Here is a 26,419-nt window from a genome sequence, read left to right on the forward strand (position 1 = left end):
CTCTTCATGTTCACTAACCGATGGTAACAGTCCGCGAAATGTCCAGTATGTACACGTAAGGAGGGCTACCCTATTGAACTCACAGGGACTCAACTCCTGCAAATTCTGCGCGCACTGATATTCTTTAAAATGTTCATCTGATTATCTGTCTGTCAGTTATAAATTATAATTATACGATTTATTTTCTGTTATTATATACGAGGTTTCAAATGTATTAAAATAAAGGGGAGGGAGATGAACGAGTCGACTGCCTCTTGAAAAAGAACTAGTAAAATGTGAGGTTTGTCCTACCTCGTCCTGCGTACCTGCACTGGATCTCTCTGACTGGCAACTTGAGACCACTGGCAACAACGTTTTTCATCTCGGGAGACTAAAAAGTATAATGAACATGGGGAAAGTGGATTTAAAAATCCTGAGTGTTTTATTTTTCTTCGTAATCTCAGTGCAGAGGGGATTTTCAGAGGAATACGGAGCACGCCTGGGAGCAAAAGAAATACCAATACAGGTGCGAATGATTTTATCTTCCTATTGGGACGAGTAATATCTGAAACTCTTTGAAAAATATAACATACTCATGACAGCTTCACAAAATCATGTTTAATTAAAAAAAAAGTTTTTATTCCTGTTCAACGAAAAATGTATTCCTCATACAAGGCTACATTCAATTTTGCACGCAATATGTATTTGTTGCACTCAAGTGAGGGGTAAACTATATATAACATGTACAGGACTGCACGTTACTATAGGATGGATGTCAGATGTGAATACAATTACGCATTGGAAACAAACACATGATATAGCCTACACTATACAGTAAAGTCTACATTTACATTAATTAAAAATAAAGTTTAAATGACCAAAAACATTTTGAAAAAAATGTTCACTTCAGAATGAACCCCTGCACATTGAAAGGTGTTCCTCTCTTTAATAAAGATCAACTGCCGCTTCGAATCAACTTCTCTGGTTTTAATCGATTTATGTGGCATCGATATGAGTCAGAAAGATTAATAGCCTAGCGTCAAAATTCACTACAAAGTGTAAATAGCATACTTTTGATCATCCGAAACAGAATTTTGTAAATTCCTTATGATTTACTGGGGGGTTGGGTATAGATTACGACTTTGAATCGTATTTACTCCCATTGTACGTTACCCATGGGTCCACTGTTAAGGGTTTACCATGAATTTGACTGTAATTTACAGGCAGCTCGGTGGCAAGTAAAATTACGTATTTAATATTACAGTATACATTCTGTATAATACAGTATATGGTATCAAAGCATGTAGTGTGTACTGACATACAGTACAATATCGTAGAATTGACTGTATTATACTGATAAAAAGTCAATGCTACCATAGTTTGAAGGAATGGATGATATTAATTCAGGGTAGAGTTTGTATTTCACAGTGTGTTACTGTAATTACAAGAGATTGGTGCAAGCAGGTTGGCTGCTAGGTAAAGTGTTTACACATTACAGTATTAATTCATATTTAGGGTTTTATATCACTGTCACTTCTAGAGGCCTTAACAAAGGCTTCCAAACTGGCAGCAACTACAGGAAAAACAGACCAAAAGGACATGGCAAAATGCTGAACCATTTCAGTTTTAAGACTAGCTGCCTCCAGGCTCCCGAGTGGCGCAGTGATTTAAGGCACTGCATCACAGTGCTAGCTGTGCCACTAGAGATTCTCGGTTCAAGTCCAGGCTTTCACTTACTGGTGCAACAAATATAGCCTCTTACAAGACACGCCTCAAAATATGGTAATGATCCAGAAACAACAATGCCATGCACCCACTAATGATGAAAAGGTTTTTGGCGCTCCCAAGATACGGTATGGTACTACAGACCTGTGAGGTCGAATTACAGTACCATTCGAAATACAGCAATTTTCCCACAATGACCATAATTTAAAGGACGTTTCAGAGTTTTTAAATTTAAAACGTTTCAGAGTTTTTTTTACTGTTGATGACACTTACAATTACCGTATACATTACAGTTTTCCATTACAGTGTCGTCAATAGGCCGCGCAGTGCATTCTGGGCGATTCTGGGTCAAGGAGATCACTCCTTCAAGGAATGAATGTGAGTCAAAAGGGGGTGAAATGTAACCGAGGTCCACGCTTTTTTGATGAGTAACCTTGCTGGAGACTTGAAGACTTGTGTTAGCTTCCTGAACTCATCCCTATTGACTTGAGCTAAGTAGACTAATAGTCTTGTGACAATGCAGGAGATCCGGGTTCAAACCCAGTCAGTCACAAGAGTAAGATTAAATAGGAAGTGGAAAAGCTATCCTTAGAAGGGCTATGACAGGGCTATAAAACTATATTCTTATGGGGGCCAAATAAAACATTTTGTCACACTCCCTTTTAACATGTCCTGCACTTCATAGAGGAAAACAGAAGGAAGAATATTGAATTCAAATGCAGTTTTTGTGGGCACTGAAATTTCTCCCTTTGTGAGATGAAATCTACACCTTTGATTAGGATGTTATAAATCCTTATTGTTTAGTTGAATGATTTTTCAATTTTAAAGTAATTATTTCTAAACAGCTTACACTTTCTCGCTCTGAACTAACTCGAGTGGGGCTGGTGTGGCTTTTTGACAGTGATTGCTAGAGCAGCCAGACTTTGCTCACTCAACTGTACGCAGTGCACTGACTAGTTTTTCATGCACATTTTTTAACTTGAGGAATACTGCACAAAATACCTTAGCTATAGTAGATGTAAAAGTGGCAAAAACATAAAAAATGAATGACACATTTTTTAATTCTGGCTATTTTAAGGAAGTGACTATTTTGAGGAAGTAGCTATGTTGTTGCTACGGTGACTCAGGAGGGACAAACAAGAGTACCTGCCAGTGTACGATATGCGAACATAACACAAACACATCAAACCACATCCCCGAGATAACTCTCATTTTGGCTTTAGTCATGGCCACTTGCATTTCTTAACGGGCAATCTTCAAAATGAGGCAAAATCAAGAAGTGCAGTCGCCCTCTAATGTTATTTGTTTGCGTTGTATCTCCAGGTTATGTGATAATGGATTGACACAGCAGTGATTTGTGAGCAAAAGGAACATTTGAAACTGAGCCTGTGCACTGTGCACCTCACTATCCCTCTGTGTACAGTGACAGCATTTATTTCCAGTCCCCCCTTCATTCATGAATAGCTTTGACTCAGCCTATTTTGACACAGAAATATTGACCCAACCCCACACATAGATCCTGGAGATTCATTTCAAAGGAGGGGATTTTGTAAACTAACTACAGTACTTGGTAGTATTTTGTTACTTTTCCAAGACAAGTTGCCCACTTAAATACAATTTCTTATATTAGATAATGACCAAAATGTACTACATTTTAAATCATATTATTTCCAGAATACAGTAGTACAAATGTGTTTACACAGAATTGGGTGGAAGGTTAAATTACATAATAATGGTGTGGTGTGTTGAAAGTCTTTGAATGAACAATATACCCTAAATCTACTTTAACGCAATACTTTTCAACCCTCTACTATGGCGTTAGGGCAACTGTATTAACTTAAATCACTGCTATAAAGCTGTTATAAATCTATTAAAGGCCCAGTGCAATCATCAACGTCAATTACCTGTGTTTTATATATATTTCCACACTATGAGGTTGGAATAATACTGTTAAATTGTAAAAATGATGATGCCATTGTGTAAGAGCTGTTTGAAAAGACCGCCTAAAATTTCAGCCTGTTTTGGTGGGATAGAGTTTTAGCCTGCCTGGTGACATCACCAGGTGGTAAATTAGTTAATAAACCAATAAGAAAGAGAGTTCCAAACCTCTCTGCCAATAACAGCTAGTTTTCAGTTTTTCCCTCCATACTCAGACCACTCCCAGGTAGTCCTAGCAAAATTCTTGCTTGAGAAATTACTCTTTGCTAAGATGCTATTTTTGTTAATGTTTGACCATTTTAATTTAAAAGAATCACAGTAAGGTACCTAATTGTTACTCAGAAATGATTTGATATTGAGATAAAAACAGCTGCATTGGACCTTAAAGCTTTTAAGCTTTGCACAATGTTCAAAAGGCCTCAGCTTGTTTTAATTAAATGTTTCCAAACTACAGGAGTCCAGCAATATTTTACTGTCAGGGCCCTGGTGTGTACATAACAAACTACAACCTTGTATTCTGCTCTGCTGCGCTCAAACCCTATAGCTCTGCTGCGCACAAACCCTATAGCTATGCTGCGCACAAACACTATAGCTATGCTGCGCTCAAACCCTATAGCTCTGCTGCACTCAAACTCCGTAACTCTGCTACGCTCAAACCCTATAGCTCTGCTGCGCTTGCTGCGCTCAAACCCTATAGCTCTGCTGCGCTCAAATCCTATAGCTCTGCTAAGCTCAAACCCTATAGCTCTGCTGCGCTCAAACCCTTTAGCTCTGCTACGCTCAAACCCTATAGTTCTGCTGTGCTCAAACGCTATAGCTCTGCTGCGCTCAAACCCTTTAGCTCTGCTGCGCTCAAATCATACAGCTCTGTTGCGCCCAAACCCTATAGCTATGCTGCACTCAAACCCTGTAACTCTGCTGCGCTCAAACCCTATAGCTCTGCTGCGCCCAAACCCTATAGCTCTGCTGCACTCAAACCCCGTAACTCTGCTGCGCTCAAACGCTATTGCTCTGCTGCGCTCAAACCCTATAGCTCTGCTGCGCTCAAACCCCGTAACTCTGCTGCGCTCAAACGCTATTGCTCTGCTGCGCTCAAACCCTATAGCTCTGCTGCGCTCAAACCCTATAGCTCTGCTGTGCTCAAACCCCGTAACTCTGCTGCGCTCAAACCCTATAGCTCTGCTGTGCTCAAACCCCGTAACTCTGCTGCGCTCAAACCCTATAGCTCTGCTGTGCTCAACCCTATAGTTAGGATTCATTACACTTTTATTAACTCTCTCTGTATTGTTTTTCTCCCCAGAGAGTGAGACGCCAGAGCAAACCAGCAAAACCGTTGGTGAGTATGAGCTTCATGGAATGTCCCAGTGGAATGTATCATTACCGAAACCAGTAAGTATATCTTACTGGTACGGCTTCTCACGCGCAACAACTGCCTGTGTAGACGGGTTGTGATAATATTGGATAGCATTCACTGAACATTGATCCCCTTCTAAATCACATCAATATGTGTGGTGGTGACTATTCCGCAGCAGACGGAGGCTGGCACTAAGACATAATTGAATGAGCTGTATTCCGCCATAAGCAAACAAGAAAATGCCCAACCAGAGGCGGCGCTCCGAGTACCCGGGGACTTTAATGCAGGGAAACATAAATTAGTTTTACCAAATTTCTATCAGCATTTTAAATGTGCAACCATAGGAAAAAAAACTCTGGACCACCTTTACTCCACACACAGAGACGCATACAAAGCTCTCCCTCGCCCTCCATTTGGCAAATCTGACCAGAATTCTATCCTGCTGATTCCTCCTTACAAGCAAAAATTAAAGCAGGAAGCACCCGTGACTAGATCAATAAAAAAGTGGTCAGACGAAACAGATGCTAAGCTACAGGACTGTTTTGCTAGCACAGACTGGAATATGTTCTGGGATTCCTCTGATGGCATTGAGGAGTACACCATATCAGTCATTGACTTCATCAATAAGTGCATTGATGACGTCGTCCCCACAGAGACCGTATGTACATACCCCAACCAGAAGCCATGGATTACAGGCAACATCTGCACTAAGCTAAAGGCTAGAGCTGCCACTTTCAAGGAGCGGGACTCTAACCCGGAAGCTTACAAGAAATCCCGCTATGCCCTCCGACGAACCATCATACAGGCAAAGCGTCAATACAGGACTAAGATCGAATCGTACTACACCGGATCTGACGCTCGTCGATGTGGCAGGGCTTGCAAACCATTACAGACTACAAAGGGAAGCACAGCAGAGAGTTGCCCAGTGACACAAGCCTACCAGATGAGCTAAACTACAGTTGAAGACGGACGTTTACATACACCTTAGCCAAATACATTTAAACTCAGTTTTTCACAATTCCTAGTAAAAATTCCTGTCTTAGGTCAGTTAGGATCACCACTTTATTTTAAGAATGTGAAATGTCATAATAATACGAGAGAGAATTATTTATTTCAGCTTTTATTTTTTTCATCACATTCCCAGTGGATCAGAAGTTTACATACACTCAATTAGTATTTGGTACCATTGCCTTTAAATTGTTTAACTTTGGGTCAAATGTTTCGGGTAGCCTTCCACAAGCTTCCCACAATAAGTTGGGTGAATTTTGACCCATTCTACATGACAGAGCTGGTGCAACTGAGTCAGGTTTGTATAAGCCTCCTTGCTCGCACACGCTTTTTCAGTTCTGCCCACAAATTTTCTATTGGATTGAGGTCAGGGCTTTGTGATGGCCATTCCAATACCTTGGCTAGGTTGTCCTTAAGCCATTTTGCCACAACTTTGGAAGTATGCTTGGGGTTATTGTCCATTTGGAAGACCCATTTGTGACTAAGCTTTAACTTCCTGGCTGATGACTTGAGATGTTGCTTCAATATATCCACATCATTTTCCTACCTCATGATGCCATCAATTTTGTGAAGTGCACCAGTTCCTCCTGCAGCAAAGCACCCCCACAACATGATGCTGCCACCCCTGTGCTTCATGGTTGGGAGGGTGTTCTTTGGCTTGCAAGCCTCCCCCTTTTTCCTCCAAACATAACAATGTTTTTTATGGCCAAACAGTTATATTTTTGTTTCATCAGACCAGTGGACATTTCTCCAAAAAGTACGATCTTTGTACCCATGTGCAGTTGCAAACCGTATTCTGACTTTTTTATAGTGGTTTTGGAGCAGTGGCGTCTTCCTTGCTGAGCGGCCTTTCAGGTTATGTCGATATAGGACTGGTTTTACTGTGGATATAGATACTTTTGTACCTGTTTCCTCCAGCATCTTCACAAGGTCCTTTGCTGTTGTTTTGGGATTGATTTGCACTTTTCGGACCAAAGTCAAACTCTAGGAGACAGAACGTGTCTCCTTCCTGAGCTGTATGACGGCTGCGTGGTCCCATGGTGTTTATACTTGCATACTATTGTTTGTACAGATGAACATGGTACCTTCAGGCATTTGGAAATTGCTCCCAAGGATGAACCAGACTTGTGGAGGTCTACAATTTTTTTTGGTTGATTTCTTTTGATTTTCCCATGATGTCAAGCAAAGAGGCACAGGAACACCTCCAAGTGACTCAAATTATGTCAATTAGCCTATCAAAAGCTTCTAAAGCCATGACATAATTTTCTGGAATTTTCCAAGCTGTTTAAAGGCACAGCCAATTTACTGTATGTAAACTTCTGACCCACTGGAATTGTGATACAGTGAATTATAAGTGAAATAATCTGTCTGTAAACAATTGTTGGAAAAATAACTTGTGTCATGCACGAAGTAGATGTCCTAACCGACTTGCCATAACTGTAGTTTGTTAACAAATCATTTGTGGAGGGGTTGAAAAATGAGTTTTAATGACTCCAACCTAAGTGTATGTAAACTTCCGACTTCAACTGTACTTCTATGCTCACTTCGAGGCAAATAACACTGAAATATGTATGAGAGCACCAGCTGTTCTGGAAGACTGTGTGATTACGCTCTCCGCAGCCGATGTGAGTAAGAACTTTGAACAGGTCAACATTCACAAGGCCGCAGGGCCAGACGGATTACCAGGACGTGAACTGCGAGCATGCGCTGACCAACTGGTAAGTGTCTTCACTGACATTTTCAACCTCTCCCTGACTGAGTCTGTAATACCAACATGTTTAAAGCAGAACCACCATGGTGCCTGTGCCCAATAACACTAAGGTAACCTGCCTAAATGACTACTGACCCGTAGCACTCACATCTGTAGCCATGAAGTGCTTTGAAAGGCGGGTCATGGCTCACATCAACACCATTATCCCAGAAACCATAGACCCACTCCAATTTGCTTACCGCCCCAACAGATCCACAGATGATGCAATCTCTATTGCACTCAACACTGCCCTTTCCCACCTGGACAAAAGTAACACCTATGTGAGAATGCTATTCATTGACTACAGCTTGGCATTTAACACCATAGTGCCCTCAAAGCTCATCAATAAGCTAAGGACCCTGGGACCAAACACCTGCCTTTGCAACTGGATCCTGGACTTCCTGACGGGCCGCCCTCAGGTGGTAAGGGTAGGTAACAACACATCCACCACGCTGATCCTCAAAACGGGGCCCCTCAGGGGTACGTGCTCAGTCCCCTCCTGTACTCCCTGTTCGCTAATGACTGCACGGCCAGGCACAACTCCAACACCATCATTAAGTTTGCCGATGACACAACCGTGGTTGGCCTGATCACCGACAACGATGAGACAGCCTATAGGGAGGAGGTCAGAGACCTGGCCGTGTGATGCCAGGACAACAACCTCTCCCTCAACGTGATCATGACAAACGAGATGATTGTGGACTATAGGAAAAATAGGACCAAGCACGCCCCCATTTCCATCGATGGGGCTGCAGTGGAGCAGGTTGAGAGCTTCAAGTTCCTTGATGTCCACATCACCAACAAACTAACATGGTCCAAGCACACCAAGATAGTCGTGAAGAGGGCACGACAAAACCTATTCCCCCTCAGGAGACTGAAAATATTCCGCATGGGTCCTCAGATCCTCAAAAGGTTCTACAGCTGCACCATCGAGAGGTTGCATCACTGCCTGGTATGGCAACTGCTCGGCTTCCGACCACAAGGCACTACAGGGGGTAGTGCGAACGGCCCAGTACATCACTGGGGCCAAGCTTCCTGCCATCCAGGACCTCACCTCCAGGCGGTGTCAGAGGAACACCCGGTGTCAGAGGAACGCCCGGTGTCGGAGGAACGCCCTAGTTCTCTCTGCTACCGCATGTCAAGCGGTACCGGAGAGCCAAGTCTAGGTCCAAGATGCTTCTAAACAGCTTCTACCCCCAAGCCATAAGAGTCCTGAACATCTAATCATATGGCTACCCAGACTATTTGCATTACCCAGACTATTTGCATTACCCAGACTATTTGCATTGTCCCCCCCCCCCACTCAACCCTCTTTTAAACCGCTGCTACTCTCTGTTGTTATCATCTATGCATTGTCACTTTAATAACTCTACCTATATGTACATATTATCTCAACTAACCGGTGCCCCCACACACTGACTCTGTACCGGTACCCCCTTGTATATACTCTCTCTATTGTTATTTTACTGCTGCTCTTTAATTGCTTGTTACTTGTATTTCTTATTCTTATCTGTATTTTTTTTTAAACTGCATTGTTGGTTAGGGGCTCGTAAGTAAGGATTTCACAGTGAGGTCTACACCTGTTGTATTCAGCGCATGTGACTAATATGATTTGATTTGATATTAACCTCCATGTGTGCTAGAGATGATTTTTTGCCAGTTGTATGCCCATAAGGGAGAATAAAAGCTTACATTGTTTTACTAGCAATACAAGAAACACTTCACATTAAGCCCTTTGAAATAAGCCAATCCTGGGACTTTAATGACATCATTGATGACATCTGGAAAGAAACATGATGATCAAACATGCCAGTTTTAGGTTATGAGGAAATCATGCTGTGAGTGTAGATCTAGCTATCACTTTCATTGCAATCTGTATTTTCAACCAGTGTGCCACATAGAATGAGAAACACTACAGTAGTACTGTATCTCAGTGGAGCCATCATTTTATTTGATGCTTTGAATGTTGCCAATGATAAATTGTAGATCATCAAGCAATCGGTGTTCGTTGTATCAGAAAGCTTGTCCACTGTCTTTGATACTGGTAAATATCTAGAAACAGGTCTGTTAGTCTCTCAGTAGCTCAGGTCTGGCTGTGTCCCCACCTGGCAGTAATGTGGCCCAGCTGACCAGATTGGTCCCAGTAGGGCCCAGAATTATCCAAGTAAACAACGGGGTGGGAGGGATATCTTGCAGAGCGTGGCTTTGTAACATTTGTCTAAACTTGTCAAGGCACTGAAGTCTGGTTAAAAAAAGCCTAGTAATACTTGGATTTTCATTTACAAAAGAGCCCCATCAGTACTCAAACCTGCGTCTCTGCAACTGTCAGTCAAACACCTTAGCAATTACACCAAGAGGTCCAAACCTCTTGTTGAGGTCGCTATTGGCTTTGTACTTGGGTAGCCATATAACGATTTCATCAGATCAAATGTGTATGTTCTTTGCTGACGGTTTTCTGGATTCATCTGTTCCCAGCTGAAGGTGACAGACTACCATGTGAGGTGTTCTGTCATTTCTCGCTACTCCCACACCACCATCCAGAGCTCTGTGTGGAACCAGCTAGCTGTCACCAAGGAGGCAGCCTTCGAGGTGGACCTGCCCTCAGCAGCATTCATCTCCAACTTCACAATGTAAGTCAGTCACACACTTTAAGTCAAGTGAAGTTTACTTTATTATCCCAAGAGGAGGAAATGTTGTTTTTTGTACCCCTCACTCACACAAGCTCACAGGCAGCAGGAGAGGCCATGAGTGAGAACCAGCCAGCTAGTTCTTTCTCTCTCTCTCTCTCTCTCTCTTACCTCTATTTTTCTTTTAGTCACTTCATCCCAGGAAGTGGACCTATAATCAAATTAATTGTTCCTTCCCTTGGAATGATGTAATCCCTCTATCCTGGGTGCCAGTTTCTTCTCTCTTGCCAACTCTTGCTGCTTGACTATGAGTGACAAGGAGTTGGCATAATAGCACAAACAGAATGGCACTCGGGCCAATATTCTTCAGGGTCAAAAATACATTTATTTTGGTCTGTGAAGGGGGGTAAAGTATAAGATAAGAGGTCCTAGATTTTTTTTTAATTAAAAGGAGGGTAAAGCTCGGTAGTAAATAAACAAAATAAATCCCAAATGCCAGTGAGGTCTGCGGTTTCCGGACATACTCCCCAAAATAAACATTTCAGAGGAATTATGTCAGGAACTCGGTGTGGAGGGGAGACACAAAATTTGATTACTAAGAAGGCTGGAAACCACTTTGCCACTCTCCTTTATAAAAATGCTAAATATAAACAAGATAAATAAGTCAACATTAAAGACCCAAAGAGGAGCCTAGGGTTGGGTTTGGGTCAGAAGAGGGAGGAGTCTGGGGGATCTTAAAATCAGATGAATACCATGCTTTGTAAATATGTCAAAAAGTTAGTAGAGAAAATGACAGAAGCATGCCCTGTTCCCCCACCCTCTCTCACCTGCGAAGTTTACCAAGGTACATATAAACAAGCCAAGGTACACATGCTACGCAGGCCTGCACGCACACACATGCAAACACATACTGACACACATAGCCAACACACGTATCCATTCACATGTAATCAAATGGGGGATGTAAACTCTTGAACATAGACAGTTTTACATGCGGACTAACTCTCTGATGCATGCATATAATATCACACATCTTTCTCTGTCACACGTACGAGCACACACACACACACACACACACAGACACACACACACACACAAACACACACGGTTCCTTGGAAGTTGTGGGAATGTACACTACCGTTCAAAAGTTTGGGATCACTTAGGGTTAGGGTTTGATCAGAAATACAGTGTAGACATTGTTAATGTTGTAAATGACTTTTGTAGCTGGAAACGGCTGTTTTTTTTAAATGGAATATCTACATAGGGGTACAGAGGCCCATTATCAGCAACCAACACTCCAGTGTTCCAATGGCACGTTGTGTTTGCTAATCCAAGTTGATCATTTTAAAAGGCTAATAGGACATTAGAAAACCCTTTTGCAATTATGTTAGCACAGCTGGAAACTGTTGTCCTGATTTAACGAAGCAATAAAACTGGCCTTCTCTAGACTAGTTGAGTATCTGGATCATTAGCATAGGACAACCACGCTCTCACCAAGCTCTAAGAAACTTTTGGTTTTTCAGAAAGTTCTGTGCAAGCTGGAACACACACACACACACGACACTTCACCAATTAACCCAGAAGGAAAATAACTGTGGTGACTGTGTTTCTTTAGTTCAGTGGCGTTTCACAACGTGGGACTGAGGGGCCTTGTGTTCTGTGTGTAGGTCACTCATGTGCAGCTCCCTCTCAGCCACACATACATACAGGCCCCTCTATTTTCCACCCTGCTAAACCCACCATTTCCTTCTGCTCTGTGTCCGGAACAAGACCTGCTTCAAGGCTGGAGATGTATTTTGGTTGGTCCCTGTTGGTTTTTATTTTTAAAAAAATGTTTCAAAGGACATGACCTTATTTTAGCACTTCATCACATGATGAAGGCGGTGAGAATTTAGGAACTGTATGGTTTGGATTAGGGTGTGTGAGCTCTGGTCCAGTTTGGTTGGGAAATGGTTGGGGAACGGTTGGGTATGGAGTAGGTTCTCCAGGGGCCATGGAGGGGGTTTCTGAGTGTTATTTTTCAGTTATCATGGGTGCGTCTCCTATCCAAACACATAACGGTCAGGTCAAAAGTAGTCTACTATATGGAATAGGGTGTCATTTGGGATGCAAACATGGTTACTGAAAATAGATATTATAACGTCCTGGGACCCTTTCATGGCCTCCGCAGAACCTACACCGAACCATTTCCGAACCAAATCATGGACCAGAGCTCACAGAGCTCATATTTTCAGAGGGGAATGACTCCCTCCTCTCACCCTTCCCTTCACCCTACCTTTCCTCTCGAGCATGTTTTGAACTTAATCTGTAAACCAGCACGATACACGTTTGTCCTCCATCTGAGTCTAACACAAATGCGGTGAAGTACGCTGTTGCCTTGTAACGTGTGACTAATAGTCTAAGTAGTTGCCGTCAAGGAAGGTTTGTTTACCGCAAATAAACCTAGATATTTTCCGTCCATGAGGCCAATGCATGTTCCTTAACATAGTCTGACCATTGCGAGTTTCACGTGTTACCTCATCCTTCCCTCTGCCCCCAGCACCTCCAATGGCAAAGTGCACATCGCCCAGGTGAAGGAGAGGAGTGTGGCCAGGAAGATCTATGACGCAGCCAAGAAGCAAGGGAAAACAGCTGGACTCGTTGCCACCAAGTCAGTCTGAGAAAGTATTTCATACCACAATCCACCTTTGATATGTGTTTTATTTCGGATTTCTTTTTTTTTTATGTGGGGAAAAGTACAACAACGCATCTGTATTGTAGACGTATGGACACCCGTCACCCACCACACTCATTTAAATCTTTTAGCACTTCTACTCAGATCAGTTGTACTTGCCCGCTTCAAATTCTTTCCATTTCACCATGGTTTTCCAAGTCATTCTTTCACCAGTTACCACCGCCACCACTCCAACACCTCTCTCTTGCTGTGTCTTCATCTCAGGGAGAGGGAGATCGAGAAGTTCCGCATGGCGGTGAGTGTTCCCTCAGGGAGCCGGATTTCCTTCTCGCTGTCCTACGAGGAGCTGCTGCCCCGCAGGTTGGGTCGCTATGAACTGATCCTGGGCCTGAGGCCTGGAGGACTGGTCACTAATCTCACCCTGGATGTCAGCATAGCAGAGAGGACGGGACTCCGCTTCGTCAAGGTCCTCCCGCTGAAGTCCAGCCGACGGCTCTCCAACACTGTAACAGGTAACATAGGAAAAGGCAGCAGTTATTGTTTATCGTCAAAGTAGCAGTGCTAGTTTTGACACAAGCAGCCTGTTTGAGGGGTTCAGTTTGAAAAAGGCAAGTTGTATGATCACTCATCTGGATCACAGTGATGTGTAGGTATTGTATAGTAGGATGCAACGTATATGTAGTACGCCTCAAACATGCACACTGACATGGGTGTTCTCTGGTCTTCCTCTCCCATCCAGGTGAGACAGAAGCCCCAGCCTCCACTGAGATCCAGCAGAACCCTTGTTGTGCCCGTGTTCATTACAACCCCAGCCTGCAGCAGCAGAGCAGTGTCTCCTCGAAGGGACTCAACGCTGACTACATCATCCAGTACGATGTAGAGCTCAGCGACCTCATGGGAGACATCCAGGTCAGCGCACGAAACACACATACGCGCAAGCACTACACTCTGTGTAGGCCCAAACTCTTGCACAACAAATACTGTACAAAGACGGTATCTAGCGAGGCAATCATCTAATCCAATGAGGGATTCTTCTCTTCTGTTGGCCTGCCTCAGGTGTTTGATGGATACTTTGCCCACTACTTTGCACCTCGGGGGCTTCCTGTGGTCCCCAAGGATGTCATCTTTGTCATTGATGTCAGTGGCTCCATGATTGGCACCAAGATCAAACAGGTACAGTAGATGTTTTACAGTGCCTTGCGAAAGTATTCGGCCCCCTTGAACTTTGCGACCTTTTGCCACATTTCAGGCTTCAAACATAAAGATATAAAACTGTATTTTTTTGTGAAGAATCAACAACAAGTGGGACACAATCACGAAGTGGAACGACATTTATTGGATATTTCAAACTTTTTTAACAAATCAAAATCTGAAAAATTGGGCGTGCAAAATTATTCAGCCCCCTTAAGTTAATACTTTGTAGCGCCATCTTTTGCTGCGATTACAGCTGTAAGTCGCTTGGGGTATGTCTCTATCAGTTTTGCACATCGAGAGACTGACATTTTTTCCCATTCCTCCTTGCAAAACAGCTCGAGCTCAGTGAGGTTGGATGGAGAGCATTTGTGAACAGCAGTTTTCAGTTCTTTCCACAGATTCTCGATTGGATTCAGGTCTGGACTTTGACTTGGCCATTCTAACACCTGGATATGTTTATTTTTGAACCATTCCATTGTAGATTTTGCTTTATGTTTTGGATCATTGTCTTGTTGGAAGACAAATCTCCGTCCCAGTCTCAGGTCTTTTGCAGACTCCATCAGGTTCTTCCAGAATGGTCCTGTATTTGGCTCCATCCATCTTCCCATCAATTTTAACCATCTTCCCTGTCCCTGCTGAAGAAAAGCAGGCCCAAACCATGATGCTGCCACCACCATGTTTGACAGTGGGGATGGTGTGTTCAGTGTGATGAGCTGTGTTGCTTTTACGCCAAACAGAACGTTTTGCATTGTTGCCAAAAAGTTCAATTTTGGTTTCATCTGACCAGAGCACCTTCTTCCACATGTTTGGTGTGTCTCCCAGGTGGATATTTTTTTATGGATATCTTTAAGAAATGGCTTTCTTTTTGCCACTCTTCCATAAAGGCCAGATTTGTGCAATATACGACTGATTGTTGTCCTATGGACAGAGTCTCCCACCTCAGCTGTAGATCTCTGCAGTTCATCCAGAGTGATCATGGACCTCTTGGCTGCATCTCTGATCAGTCTTCTCCTTGTATGAGCTGAAAGTTTAGAGGGACGACCAGGTCTTGGTAGATTTGCAGTGGTCTGATACTCCTTCCATTTCAATATTATTGCTTGCACAGTGCTCCTTGGGATGTTTAAAGCTTGGGAAATCTTTTTGTATCCAAATCCGGCTTTAAACTTCTTCACAACAGTATCTCGGACCTGCCTGGTGTGTTCCTTGTTCTTCATGATGCTCTCTGCGCTTTTAACGGACCTCTGAGACTATCACAGTGCAGGTGCATTTATACGGAGACTTGATTACACACAGGTGGATTGTATTTATCATCATTAGTCATTTAGGTCAACATTGGATCATTCAGAGATCCTCACTGAACTTCTGGAGAGAGTTTGCTGCACTGAAAGTAAAGGGGCTGAATAATTTTGCACGCCCAATTTTTCAGTTTTTGATTTGTTAAAAAAGTTTGAAATATCCAATAAATGTCGTTCCACTTCATGATTGTGTCCCACTTGTTGTTGATTCTTCACAAAAAAATACAGTTTTATATCTTTATGTTTGAAGCCTGAAATGTGGCAAAAGGTCGCAAAGTTCAAGGGGGCCGAATACTTTCGCAAGGCACTGTACCCCTCTCAAATTGCATCCAGCTACACCTCATTCATTTAGACAAGAATGACAACATTGACACTACATTATATCAATAAAATTATCATTTCTCTTCTCGCTCTGTATTGGTGTGGACCAGACAAAGCAGGCAATGTCCACTATCCTGGGAGACCTTCGTGAAGGGGACCACTTCAACATCATCACCTTCTCAGACAAGGTCCTCACCTGGAAGAAGGGTCGCACAGTGAGGGCCACGCGGAATAACGTACGAGACGCTAAGGAATTTGTCAAGAGGATCATCGCTGAGGGATGTGAGTGGGATTGAGTCTGATGTGCTCGAATTGCATTATATCTGCAGCAACCTGACAAGACCGCTAAAACACGGTCTGTATTCCATCTTCTGTCTCCTCTTCTGCATCCTCTCTCCACCATTTCCTCCACCTCCTCCACACCTCCCTCTCTTCTCCACGCCACCTTCCCTTCTCCACGCCACCTTCCCTTCTCCACGCCACCTTCCCTTCTCCACGCCACCTTCCCTCTCTCATCCTCCAGGGACCAACATCAACGCGGCCCTCCTCTCAGCCGCCCAACTGGTCAACCCCTCTGCTTCTTCCTCGTCCTCTTCCGGTGGCTTCCGTCGGGTCCCTTTGGTCATCTTCTTGACGGACGGTGAAGCTACCATCGGCGTGACGTCCGGCGACTCGATCCTTAGCAACGCTAAGAGCGCTCTGGGTTCCGCCTCTCTGTTTGGCCTGGCCTTCGGAGACGACGCCGACTACCCCTTGCTGCGGCGCCTGGCACTGGACAACCGAGGCATGGCGAGGATGGTGTACGAGGACACAGACGCCGCACTCCAGTTGAAGGGATTCTACGATGAGGTAGCCAGCCCGCTACTGTCAGACATCCAGCTGACCTACTTGGACGACCAGGCCTTCGACGTCACCCGCTCCCTCTTCCCTAACTACTTCCAGGGCTCAGAGCTGGTGGTCACTGGGAAGGTCAAGCCAGGGGTCAGGAATCTGAAGGTTGGTATCACATCATGTTGTAATTGTCCATTGTTTTTACCATGAGTTGATGGAACATTTCATTTTTGGGGAAATATTGATATTGATAAAGCTTTTGTTTAATTTGCTTCTCTTCTCTATTCTCTTCTCTTCTCTATTCCCTTCTCTTCTCTATTCCCTTCTCTTCTCTTCATTTCTCTTCCCTTCTTCTCTCCTCTCTTCACTTCCTTTCTCTTCCCTTCTCCTCTCCTCTTCTCTTCATTTCTCTTCCCTTCTCCTCTCCTCTCTTCTCTTCATTTCTCTTCCCTTCCCTTCTCCTCTCCCCTCTTATCTTCATTTCTCTTCCCTTCTTCTCTCCTCTCTTCACTTCCTTTCTCTTCCCTTCTCCTCTCTTCTCTTCATTTATCTTCCCTTCTCCTCTCCTCTCTTCTCTTCATTTCTCCTCTACTCTCTTCTCTTCATTTCTCTTTCCTTCTCCTCTCCTCTCCTCTCTTCTCTTCATTTCTCTTCCCTTCTCTTCTCTTCATTTCTCTTCCCTTCTCCTCTCTTCATTTCTCTTCCCTTCTCCTCTCTTCTCTTCCTTTCTCTTCCCTTCTCCTCGCTTCTCTTCTATTCTCTTCTTAGGTGTCTCTGACAGCCAGTGACTCTAAGCAGAAAGTGAAGATTGAGAATGACGTGTTGGTGTCTAAAGGAGAGGAGAATGGGACAGCCTACTCCATGGGCTGCCCTGGGGGCATGGGTGGGATCTCCAGCTTCGTACGTCGTCTCTGGGCTTACTTCACGATCAAAGAGCTGCTGCTGGCCAAACTGAACAGCACCGACCTGGTCATGCAGAAACTGCTGGGCGAGAAGGCAACCAACCTCTCCCTCAAGTTCAACTTTGTCACGCCTGTTACTTCCCTTGTTGTAGTCAAGCCTGATGCAGATGAAATTCCTACCACAGCGTCAACTACGACAGCTCAACCCGCCACCACAACCACCACCAAGCCCACCACCACCAACACCACTAGTAGAGCTACTACAACAACCACAGTTGCCCACACTACTGCCACCGAAATAGCCTCCCCCATCCCTGTGAAAAAGCCCAGGAGTAACGAAGCTAAGCCAGACCCTCTTGTCACCAAGCATCCACCTCCCCAACCTCCACCTCAACCCAGAAAGGCCTCTACCCCACCCAGCCCAGCAAAAACAGTGGCTTCACCATCCCCCAAGAAAACCACTAAGACTAGCTCCCCCAGCCCCAGTGCCGCCAAAACCGTCCATGCCCCTCTCTCTGGAAAAACCCCCACCCCTCCTCCCAGCTCTCCTAAAACTGCCCCTGCCCCTCCCGCCAGGATATTCTCTACCCCCTTGGCCAACTCGCTCAAAACAGCTGCCGCTCCTGCACCTGGGAAAACCACAACCACCCCTCCACCCAACATAGTAAAGACCGTCCCTACCACATCACCCACCACAGTTAAGACTACAGTCCCTACAACTGTGAAAACCACTACCTCCACTACCACCCCCACCTCAGTCAGAACCGATCCAACCCCTGCTCTACAGCCTTGGAAACCCGCCACGCCCCTTCCCATCTCTGTTAGAACAGTCCTCCCTCCAGTTAGAATACCCCTCTCCTCCTCTTGCGAGAATGCCACCATGTCTGCCACTGATGCCCATCCACCTCAGGTTACCACATTCCTGGACAGTGTTCTGTCCGTCGCCCCTACTCCAGCTCCACAGGGCCGTAACACAGACCCAGTCTCAGATGTGGACCAGATTGCCACCTTTGTCTCTGCCACATTTGCCCCCATGCCAGGCATCACAGACGGGCCTAAACTGTGGGAGGCTGCAGGACTACTGGGTTGGTATTCCACTAATCTTGGAAACCCAGAACTAAAATCTCACAGGTGCTTGACGAAGTTCTGAGGGCAGATGTTTTAGAAAAGGGCGTAAGTAGGGCGGTAGCGCCATCCCTCTCTCTCTCTCTCTGCAAGTGTAAGGGCCAAATCAAATCAAATCAAATGTATTTATATAGCCCTTCGTACATCAGCTGATATCTCAAAGTGCTGTGCTCCTCTTCCAAAATTTTAAAGATGTGAGCCACTGTGATATCGTGATTTATCCAAAACATCAATTACAAAAACCAGCCCACCAGAACAATATCCCTTGTTAGTCATTGCGTCCCACAGTCTGTTGACAGGTGCTACGATGCCATTTATGAGATTGGTTTTCTCGCTCTCTGTCAATCTCACTTGGAACTTCAACTACTACAATGCAAAGTAAAGTTGAATAATACTTGTCTTAAAAGATACATGTGTAATTAAATAACAGTATGGCATATTATATGAATTGTGTTGCATCAGGTATTGAACTTACAGTCCATATCTTGTACCTGTAAATATGAGGACAATTGAATGCAGCACCGGCACTCTCAATCCACCATTTCTGGCTGAATTGTGACATGTTCCTCTTCTTTCCACCAGATGTCTCCACATCCATCCAGATCCATAGAAAAGGTGAATCAACCATACCAAAAGATGTCATCGTTCTGTTTCAGCTCTGTTGCACAAATGTCCTGAAATATAATTATTGAAAGGGATACATGCTGTATTTGAATACAGAGATAATGGGTAGGAGGTTAAAAAAGTGATGAAGTAGTCCTTTAGCGTATCACTGTGTCAATCTGTGTTTTCTCCATGTCTCTCTACCTTAGATATGGACCTAGATAAAGGTGAGTTCCTCTCTTACTTCCCTGCCATCACAAACCAATTCATTGCAACAGCATGGATGTTGTTGTATCTTCAAAGCTGTCGTTTCCTCCTATAGAGATTCTGATGAAAGCCCCTCAGACCAAATCAGGGAGAAGATATTTTTTTTTACTATGTCTGTCTGGTGTCTAATGATGACCATATGATTGGATCTTTTAGATTATGATGCAACCTACGACCAAGACTACGACCTCAACTATGATTCCTGTAAGTCACAGTTGACTAATATGTAGAACTATTTAGTTGTGTTGGCAATAGGGATACTTTGTACGTTCCTCAGTTGATACAGACATTTAACACGCTTTCGGAATTTGTATCTTTTCAGGGGATGAATCGGCATCAAATCTTTGTAAGTATTTCATAGTTTTTCTGTGTAGTCTAGCATAAGATCAATGTACTTCAGAGATGTTAGTAGGCTCTGATCTGTCATTGGTTTCAGTGCTTCAGAAAGATAAGACGTAGTCTCAGTTGTACCTGTTGTCCTTCCAGTGCCAGGCCCCACCTCCAAACTGAGTTCTGTCAGAGTGTTCTCCTCTTCTGGTAAGGGGCTTACACTTTAACCAGTAACATAACATAACCAGTAACGTAACATATAACTGTAAAATCTGTTTCTCACCTTTGTCTTTATGTTCAATGTGTTTTGTTTTAGTTGATGGAGACCCTCATTTTATGGTCCAGCTCCCCAAACTGAAACAGAATCTGTGTTTCACGGTGGACGGCAGGGCCAACGACGTACTGAGACTGCTGGAAGACCCAGAGAGAGGTTAGTCAGCACAGACTACCACAAACAAAAGTCCAGAACGGTAGTCTTATATTTATTGAATTTAAGAAATGTGCCGTATAATCTACTTTAGAAGGACCATAACATTTTATAGGCATACATTATATTAAAAATTGGATCACATTAAAGAACACCTACATTCTGTAAGTTGGAACGCACGCGCATGCGCGCACACACACAGCTAACCCATGCCTTCCTCTTCCCCTCAAGGTATCACGGTGGACGGCCATCTCATGTGGGCTCCGTCCAAGCAAGACGTAGAGGACCGCTCCCGCACTTACTTTGACGAGATAACTATCTCCGCTGCCATGGGCGGGCGCGGCGGGCTGGGCGGCATAGTGATCACACTCTCATTGGACGCCGTGGTGGTGGAAGGGGAGGGACGGGACACCCTACCCACTAATCTGCAGGGATCTGTAACGAGGCAGGGCGTGGCGGTATCCGTGGACACCACAGATGACATCCATCAGAGCTGTCGGATCGAGCTGGCGAAGGATATTTGTTTCCTGGTTCTGTTCCACCACTACAAACAGCCCAGCTACCTGCAGATGGCGCACCTCGGGTTCTATATCACTGATGGACAAGGCCTCTCTCCTTCAACCCAAGGCCTACTGGGTACGTTGTCTTTAATGTCTTTAAACCAGTTTCCTTGACTTGTTACATACACCTGGCCCTAAAGTGTTGCTGTATAAAAGGCTATGGGAAATGACTATACATATGTTGTGATTGACTGCCCTCTCATTGTCCCCTCTTTCCAACAGGCCAGTTCCAGCATGCGGACATGAGTGTGACGCCGGTGAAGGACCCTAGTGACACACCGCCCCAGCCTAGTAAAGAGGGGGTTCTGTCCAGGGGGGTGCTGAGGTGGGGGGCGATACACGTACCCATCACCCTACAGGAAAAGACCCTGAAGGACACAGTGAGGAAACGTCACCTGGGCAGGTGTTGGATCGTGCCCAAGGCACAGGTGGAGAAACTGTTGGGTCATCCATACCAGAGCTACCTGGTGGATAACATGTAAATACTCTTTTCAAATGTCCATCCAGTATTAGCACACCACTTAGAATACACATGCCTAGTACATTGCTTCATACTAAGTGGTATGCTAGTATAGAGATTGGAACCGAGCCACTCATCTAGCTACCAACACCTCAAAGCTGGGCAGCTCAGGCCAATGGGAAAATACAGTGTCTCTGCAAGGACAAACAGCACTGTGACTAGTGTGCTGTGGGCTAGCCTTCAATACCAACATCACATAGTGGTTTATTACTCTCTCTCCTCTGAAAGTGTGCATGAATTCATGTTCATGATTATGAAAATGAGAGAGAGACAGAGGGACACAACGAGAGAATGATACAACGACAACAAAAGAGCGAGAGAAATAGAGAGAGAGAGAGAGACAGAGATTGAGTCCAGTAAGAAATCTAAAGAATGATGAGGTAATTCTCATAGGTGTCAGACATGGAAAGATAATATAGGAGATGGGATGTCTTTCTGAAATAACAACAGGGGACAGACTTCTTCTGCTGTTAACGTGGCAACCGTTAGATATGTTAATTGTCTCTATACTTCTGCAGACAAATGCTGCTTGATCTTGACATACAGCTAAATCCAAACTCTCATTCGCAAAAATCATATGCTTCATAAGGACACTTTATAATTCCAATGTCATAACAAATATATGAATAGATCATTTGATTTTTAGCAACATGTCATTTTATTTAGAGGGTCAGAGTTGTATTGGAATTGTTTCAGTTTTATTGTGAAGTATAAGTTATAAAAGGACTAAATCTTATTTAAAAAAAATTGTCTATGGAACTCGTCGTGGTGTTATCGGAGTAGTTTTACACAAAATCCTTTACTTCTGTTGAAACACAGACACTTTGGATTAGACTTTTCAGCTTTTGCCATGTGCTTTTATTATTGTTTTTCTGTCATTTCGTTCATAGTTTCATTTTATTTGTTTGTTACACAATACATTATTAGGCATTGTTCACATACTAGTGATCAAACAAAGGACTGTAAAGTTGTCTGCTACTCAGACTGACCGATGTTTTCGTCAATGTCAAGGGATATCATCGATATAACATTTGTCAAAGGCAAAAACTCTTAAATTAATACAGTACAACCACATTGTAGGCGTTTGTTTAAATAAAATAAAAACAAGAGAAGACAACATCTGGTGGTGAGGAAGGGGAAAAAGGTTCAAATATAACTAGATAAGCTTGCAGAGTAAACTTAACACTATTCCAGTAATCACCAAGATAACATGATTCCAGAATGAAATTCACACAAAGTGTAAACTGTGCACAGTCTGCAGACATGTGTCTGAAAGGTTAAAAGCGTGAAATGGACCCTATGATCGAGGGCCAGAGACTGTTGCTATCGTCCTACCGTTATCCATCCCAACCTGTTATAAGACCTGTTAATAATGCCTAACCCACGTAACACTAATAATAACCACTAAATCGGGTGAAACGTGACACAGTAAACGACAACAAAGCAAAAACAATGACATCTGCACATATGCATCCCTCTCAGATCAGTTCCGTTATGATAATATAACAAATGAATAGCAGAGAAGCAGAGTCAGCGTTTCACTTAAACCTTCCACCACAAGAACACGTTGAATAAGTGAAATTAAATAAATAAAAAAGACCATTATAATAATAAGACACATAAAGCCACCCCGAACTTGTGATAACTGCGTCGTTTAGAGATATAGTTATGGAGGGACGACAGGAAGGGAGAGGCAATCGTTCACACTAGCTTCCACCGTGTTACTGTCATCATGTTTGAAGGGTAAGGTTTGCCGCCCAACATTTGATATGTACTGTACTGTAAATAAGTAACCACGCCGCTGATCCACACCTCAAAACAATGTCACACATGGAAACATAGATGAAGAAAAACACCGCTAACTCCAAAGGATCAGACAGAATGGCGGTTAAGGGAAGCTACAATGGGGGGAGACTTGGCTAAAACCAAGTAAAAGCATATTGGTTCATACTCTGGGGAGGCACTTTATACCATGGCCTCCGGACGTTTTGTAATACTGCATCCTGTTAAGTGTTTAACATTTTGGGAGTGTCAGTTTTTCCCTCCACTAGCTAGTGTAAGGTTACCTGGCAGGAGTTCAAAGGGAATTAGTCTCTCTGTGTGACACAACAAGGGTTAGTTTGATCATAACATGATCTGGTGCTTCCTTTCACGACAAGCCGAGAGTTCAGTCTGCCGTCTTTAACACAAAAGTGACACTTTCCTGATCTCAAGTCTGCAACATTCCCGAGCTACATTGGTTCTTATCACCTTCCTCGCATCTCAACGTGTCGTGATCGGATCGGACCTCCCTTTTTTGATTAAAACGCTTTCATTCCATGACAAACTCTTCCATACTTACTCATAAAACCTCACCAACATGCCTAACCTCCGGACAGACCCTCACAGTTAAATCTCTCTCGCTTTTCTGCACCACAATTGACCTTTTTTCAGTGTTTGACCTCAAAGTCCACTTCGGAGTATCCGTCCATGTTTCCGTTTCAAATTCAGTAAACTTCATAACTTCAGCAAGTGAAAATGTGCACCAAATATTACGAAATAAAACTCATAATGGTGTAAATGCAAACGTAAACCGTTCAAAACCGTATCTTGGACATCACACAACAGACAAGAGAAACAAAACGTGGTTTTAGGGACAACAGAACAGTTCGCCACCGGTTCGCTTGTCTGCTAGCGCAGGGAACACAACAGCACTGCAAAGTGAGCACTATCAGTTTGACAGAACAGCCCATTGATATATCAATAACTTTTCATTTTTAAACATTTTGTCTGACCGAGAGAGATATTTGCTGAAAAAGGAGCAATCTATGTAAATAAGTAAAATGGGTAACAGACCAGTAAGTTAGACGAGAGTGAAAGCAGGGTTGACAGGATGGAATGATCAGTGTGAGAATGGCCCAGCCTTCAGAACGCTGCTGTGTCATCATGTTCTATGTACAATCCTACTATGTGTAAAATATGCATGCATGTCGATTAGAGGTGACACATTCAGTGCAGAGGCAAATCACTATTTATGACCAAACTGTCTTTTCAAAAACAGTTTCCACTTCAAATTTTCTACAGTTAGTCATTCATTCATTTTACATCAGAATTCAGACATTCTTGCAATGTCATTGACCTTGATATGAGAAAAATACTTTGAAATTTCCACAACAATGAATCAGTCTACCTCTAATGATAATAGTTTAGACATGTAGTTTATAGATAATCAAAAATGGAATGAAAGACCATATCAACCCTGCATTTCAGTGATAGATATAGGGAATGTGAGTCTTGGAACGATTTGTGTGAGTGTTTCAAATGTGTTTGAGTACGGAGACCTCAGGAAAGGGAAAGACATGAGCAAAAGGAGTCAGAACCACACACACGGAACCTAGAACTCCCTAGATCCATCACCACCCACTACCTAGAACCTTCACTTATTCAGACTCCCCCACTATCTCCCAAATACAGTACCCAGCTTAATACACTACCCCTACAGTACCCTAGCCCTATCTTTGTACCGTCCTACCCTCTATGATATGGCCTCTTTTCTATTTAAAAACCCCTCCTCACTCCTCTCTCCGCCTCTCCCTTTCACTGATACTCCTCCCTCCTCATTGCTCATCCTCCCCAAACACATCGTTCTGTTTGCGCTTCATGTTCTCAAAGTCAAAGTCGCTGCCTGTCATACGCTTGTAGATGTCCTTGATGTCGTTGCAGGTGGTCTCGAAGTGAGTGGTGGCGTCGTAGGCTGACGAGGCGAATATCTGAACGAGACACAAAATCCCACAGGGTTTCTTTCACTCCAATGCCTTGTCCTAAAACATGTCTCATAAATAGTCGTGTAGAAATATAGAAGGTAGTGTCTAACTAGATGTGTTTGACTCACCTGGCTCTCAGTACCGTCATCTGTGGGCTCATAGAGGTCACTGAGGGACACAAACCTGCAGATAAAGAGGGGAGACATCAGTTATTATTTCACAAAAACGTCCTTACTGCTATTCATTTCATTAATTTGTGATAGCACACATTGTACGAGCTGAGACAGTTTTGGACAATACAAGACAATCAGAGAAGAGGGAGAAGAGTAGAAGAAGAGGGAGAAGAGTAGAAGAAGAGGGAGAAGAGTAGAAGAAGAGGGAGAACCGTAGAAGAAGAGGGAGAACTGTAGAAGAAGAGGGAGAAGAGTAGAAGAAGAGGGAGAAGAGTAGAAGAAGAGGGAGAACCGTAGAAGAAGAGGGAGAAGGGTAGAAGAAGATGGAGAAGGGTAGAAGAGGAGGGAGAAGAGTAAGAGGAGAGGGAGAAGGGTAGAATAAGAGGGAGAAGAGTAGAAGAAGAGGGAGAAGGGTAGAAGAAGAAGGAGAAGGGTAGAAGATGAGGGAGAAGAGTAGAAGAGGAGGGAGAAGAGTAGAAGAGGAGGGAGAAGAGTAGAAGAAGAGGGAGAAGAGTAGAAGAAGAGGGAGAAGAGTAGAAGAAGAGGGAGAAGGGTAGAAGAAGAGGGAGAAGGGTATAAGAGGAGGGAGAAAAGTAGAAGAAGAGGGAGAAGGGTAGAAGAAGAGGGAGAAGGGTAGAAGAGGAGGGAGAAGAGTAGAAGAGGAGGGAGAAGAGTAGAAGAGGAGGGAGAAGAGTAGAAGAGGAGGGAGAAGAGTAGAAGAAGAGGGAGAAGGGTAGAAGAGGAGGGAGAAGAGTAGAAGAGGAGGGAGAAGGGTAGAAGAAGAGGGAGAAGGGTAGAAGAAGAGGGAGAATAAACGTACTTCTGGTCAATGGGCTCCAGCAGCTCCAGAGCAGGTTCTATCTCAGTCTCAGGTTCACTGGTCTCCACGGTGGTGCTGACGATGGCGATGTACTTTCCCTGGGCCGCCACGTTGTGGGCGTAGGAGATCATACACACGTAGATGTCTGGAGGAGAGAACACAAGTTAGAACATTGAGTATTCAATTCAGATTTTGCAATTGGACATTCCTCTCTCCAGCTCTCTTTTCCTCTCTTTTTCCCCTCTACAAAAAC

The 26,419-nt window shown here is 43.8% G+C and overlaps 2 protein-coding genes across 2 annotated transcripts in view; one reads left to right on the top strand and one right to left on the bottom strand.

Annotated features, from left to right (window-relative positions):
- On the top strand, positions 1–23,346 carry LOC110492044 (inter-alpha-trypsin inhibitor heavy chain H6). The gene is made up of 18 exons (XM_036946930.2): positions 1–505; positions 4,943–4,978; positions 10,230–10,384; positions 12,921–13,031; positions 13,320–13,567; positions 13,795–13,964; positions 14,112–14,228; positions 15,976–16,147; positions 16,389–16,861; positions 17,465–18,683; positions 19,306–19,338; positions 19,536–19,553; positions 19,750–19,797; positions 19,916–19,939; positions 20,080–20,130; positions 20,240–20,353; positions 20,582–20,986; positions 21,133–23,346. The coding sequence occupies exons 1-18, from the start codon at positions 383–385 to the stop codon at positions 21,390–21,392; spliced, it is 3,777 nt and encodes a 1,258-aa protein (XP_036802825.2). The 5' UTR covers positions 1–382; the 3' UTR covers positions 21,393–23,346.
- LOC110492045 (rab GDP dissociation inhibitor alpha) overlaps positions 22,266–26,419 on the bottom strand; it is an 11,434-nt gene continuing 7,280 nt past the window's right edge. The window contains exons 9-11 of the mRNA XM_021566014.3: positions 26,167–26,311; positions 25,302–25,356; positions 22,266–25,179 (exon numbers count right to left, since the gene is read on the bottom strand). Coding sequence (XP_021421689.2) covers positions 25,027–25,179; positions 25,302–25,356; positions 26,167–26,311 — 353 coding nt within the window. The 3' untranslated portion in view covers positions 22,266–25,026. The remainder of the gene's footprint in view (positions 25,180–25,301; positions 25,357–26,166; positions 26,312–26,419) is intronic.

The sequence above is a fragment of the Oncorhynchus mykiss genome, chromosome 16, assembly GCF_057628025.1.
Source record: "Oncorhynchus mykiss isolate SJ-2025 chromosome 16, ASM5762802v1, whole genome shotgun sequence".
Lineage (NCBI taxonomy): Eukaryota > Metazoa > Chordata > Actinopteri > Salmoniformes > Salmonidae > Oncorhynchus > Oncorhynchus mykiss.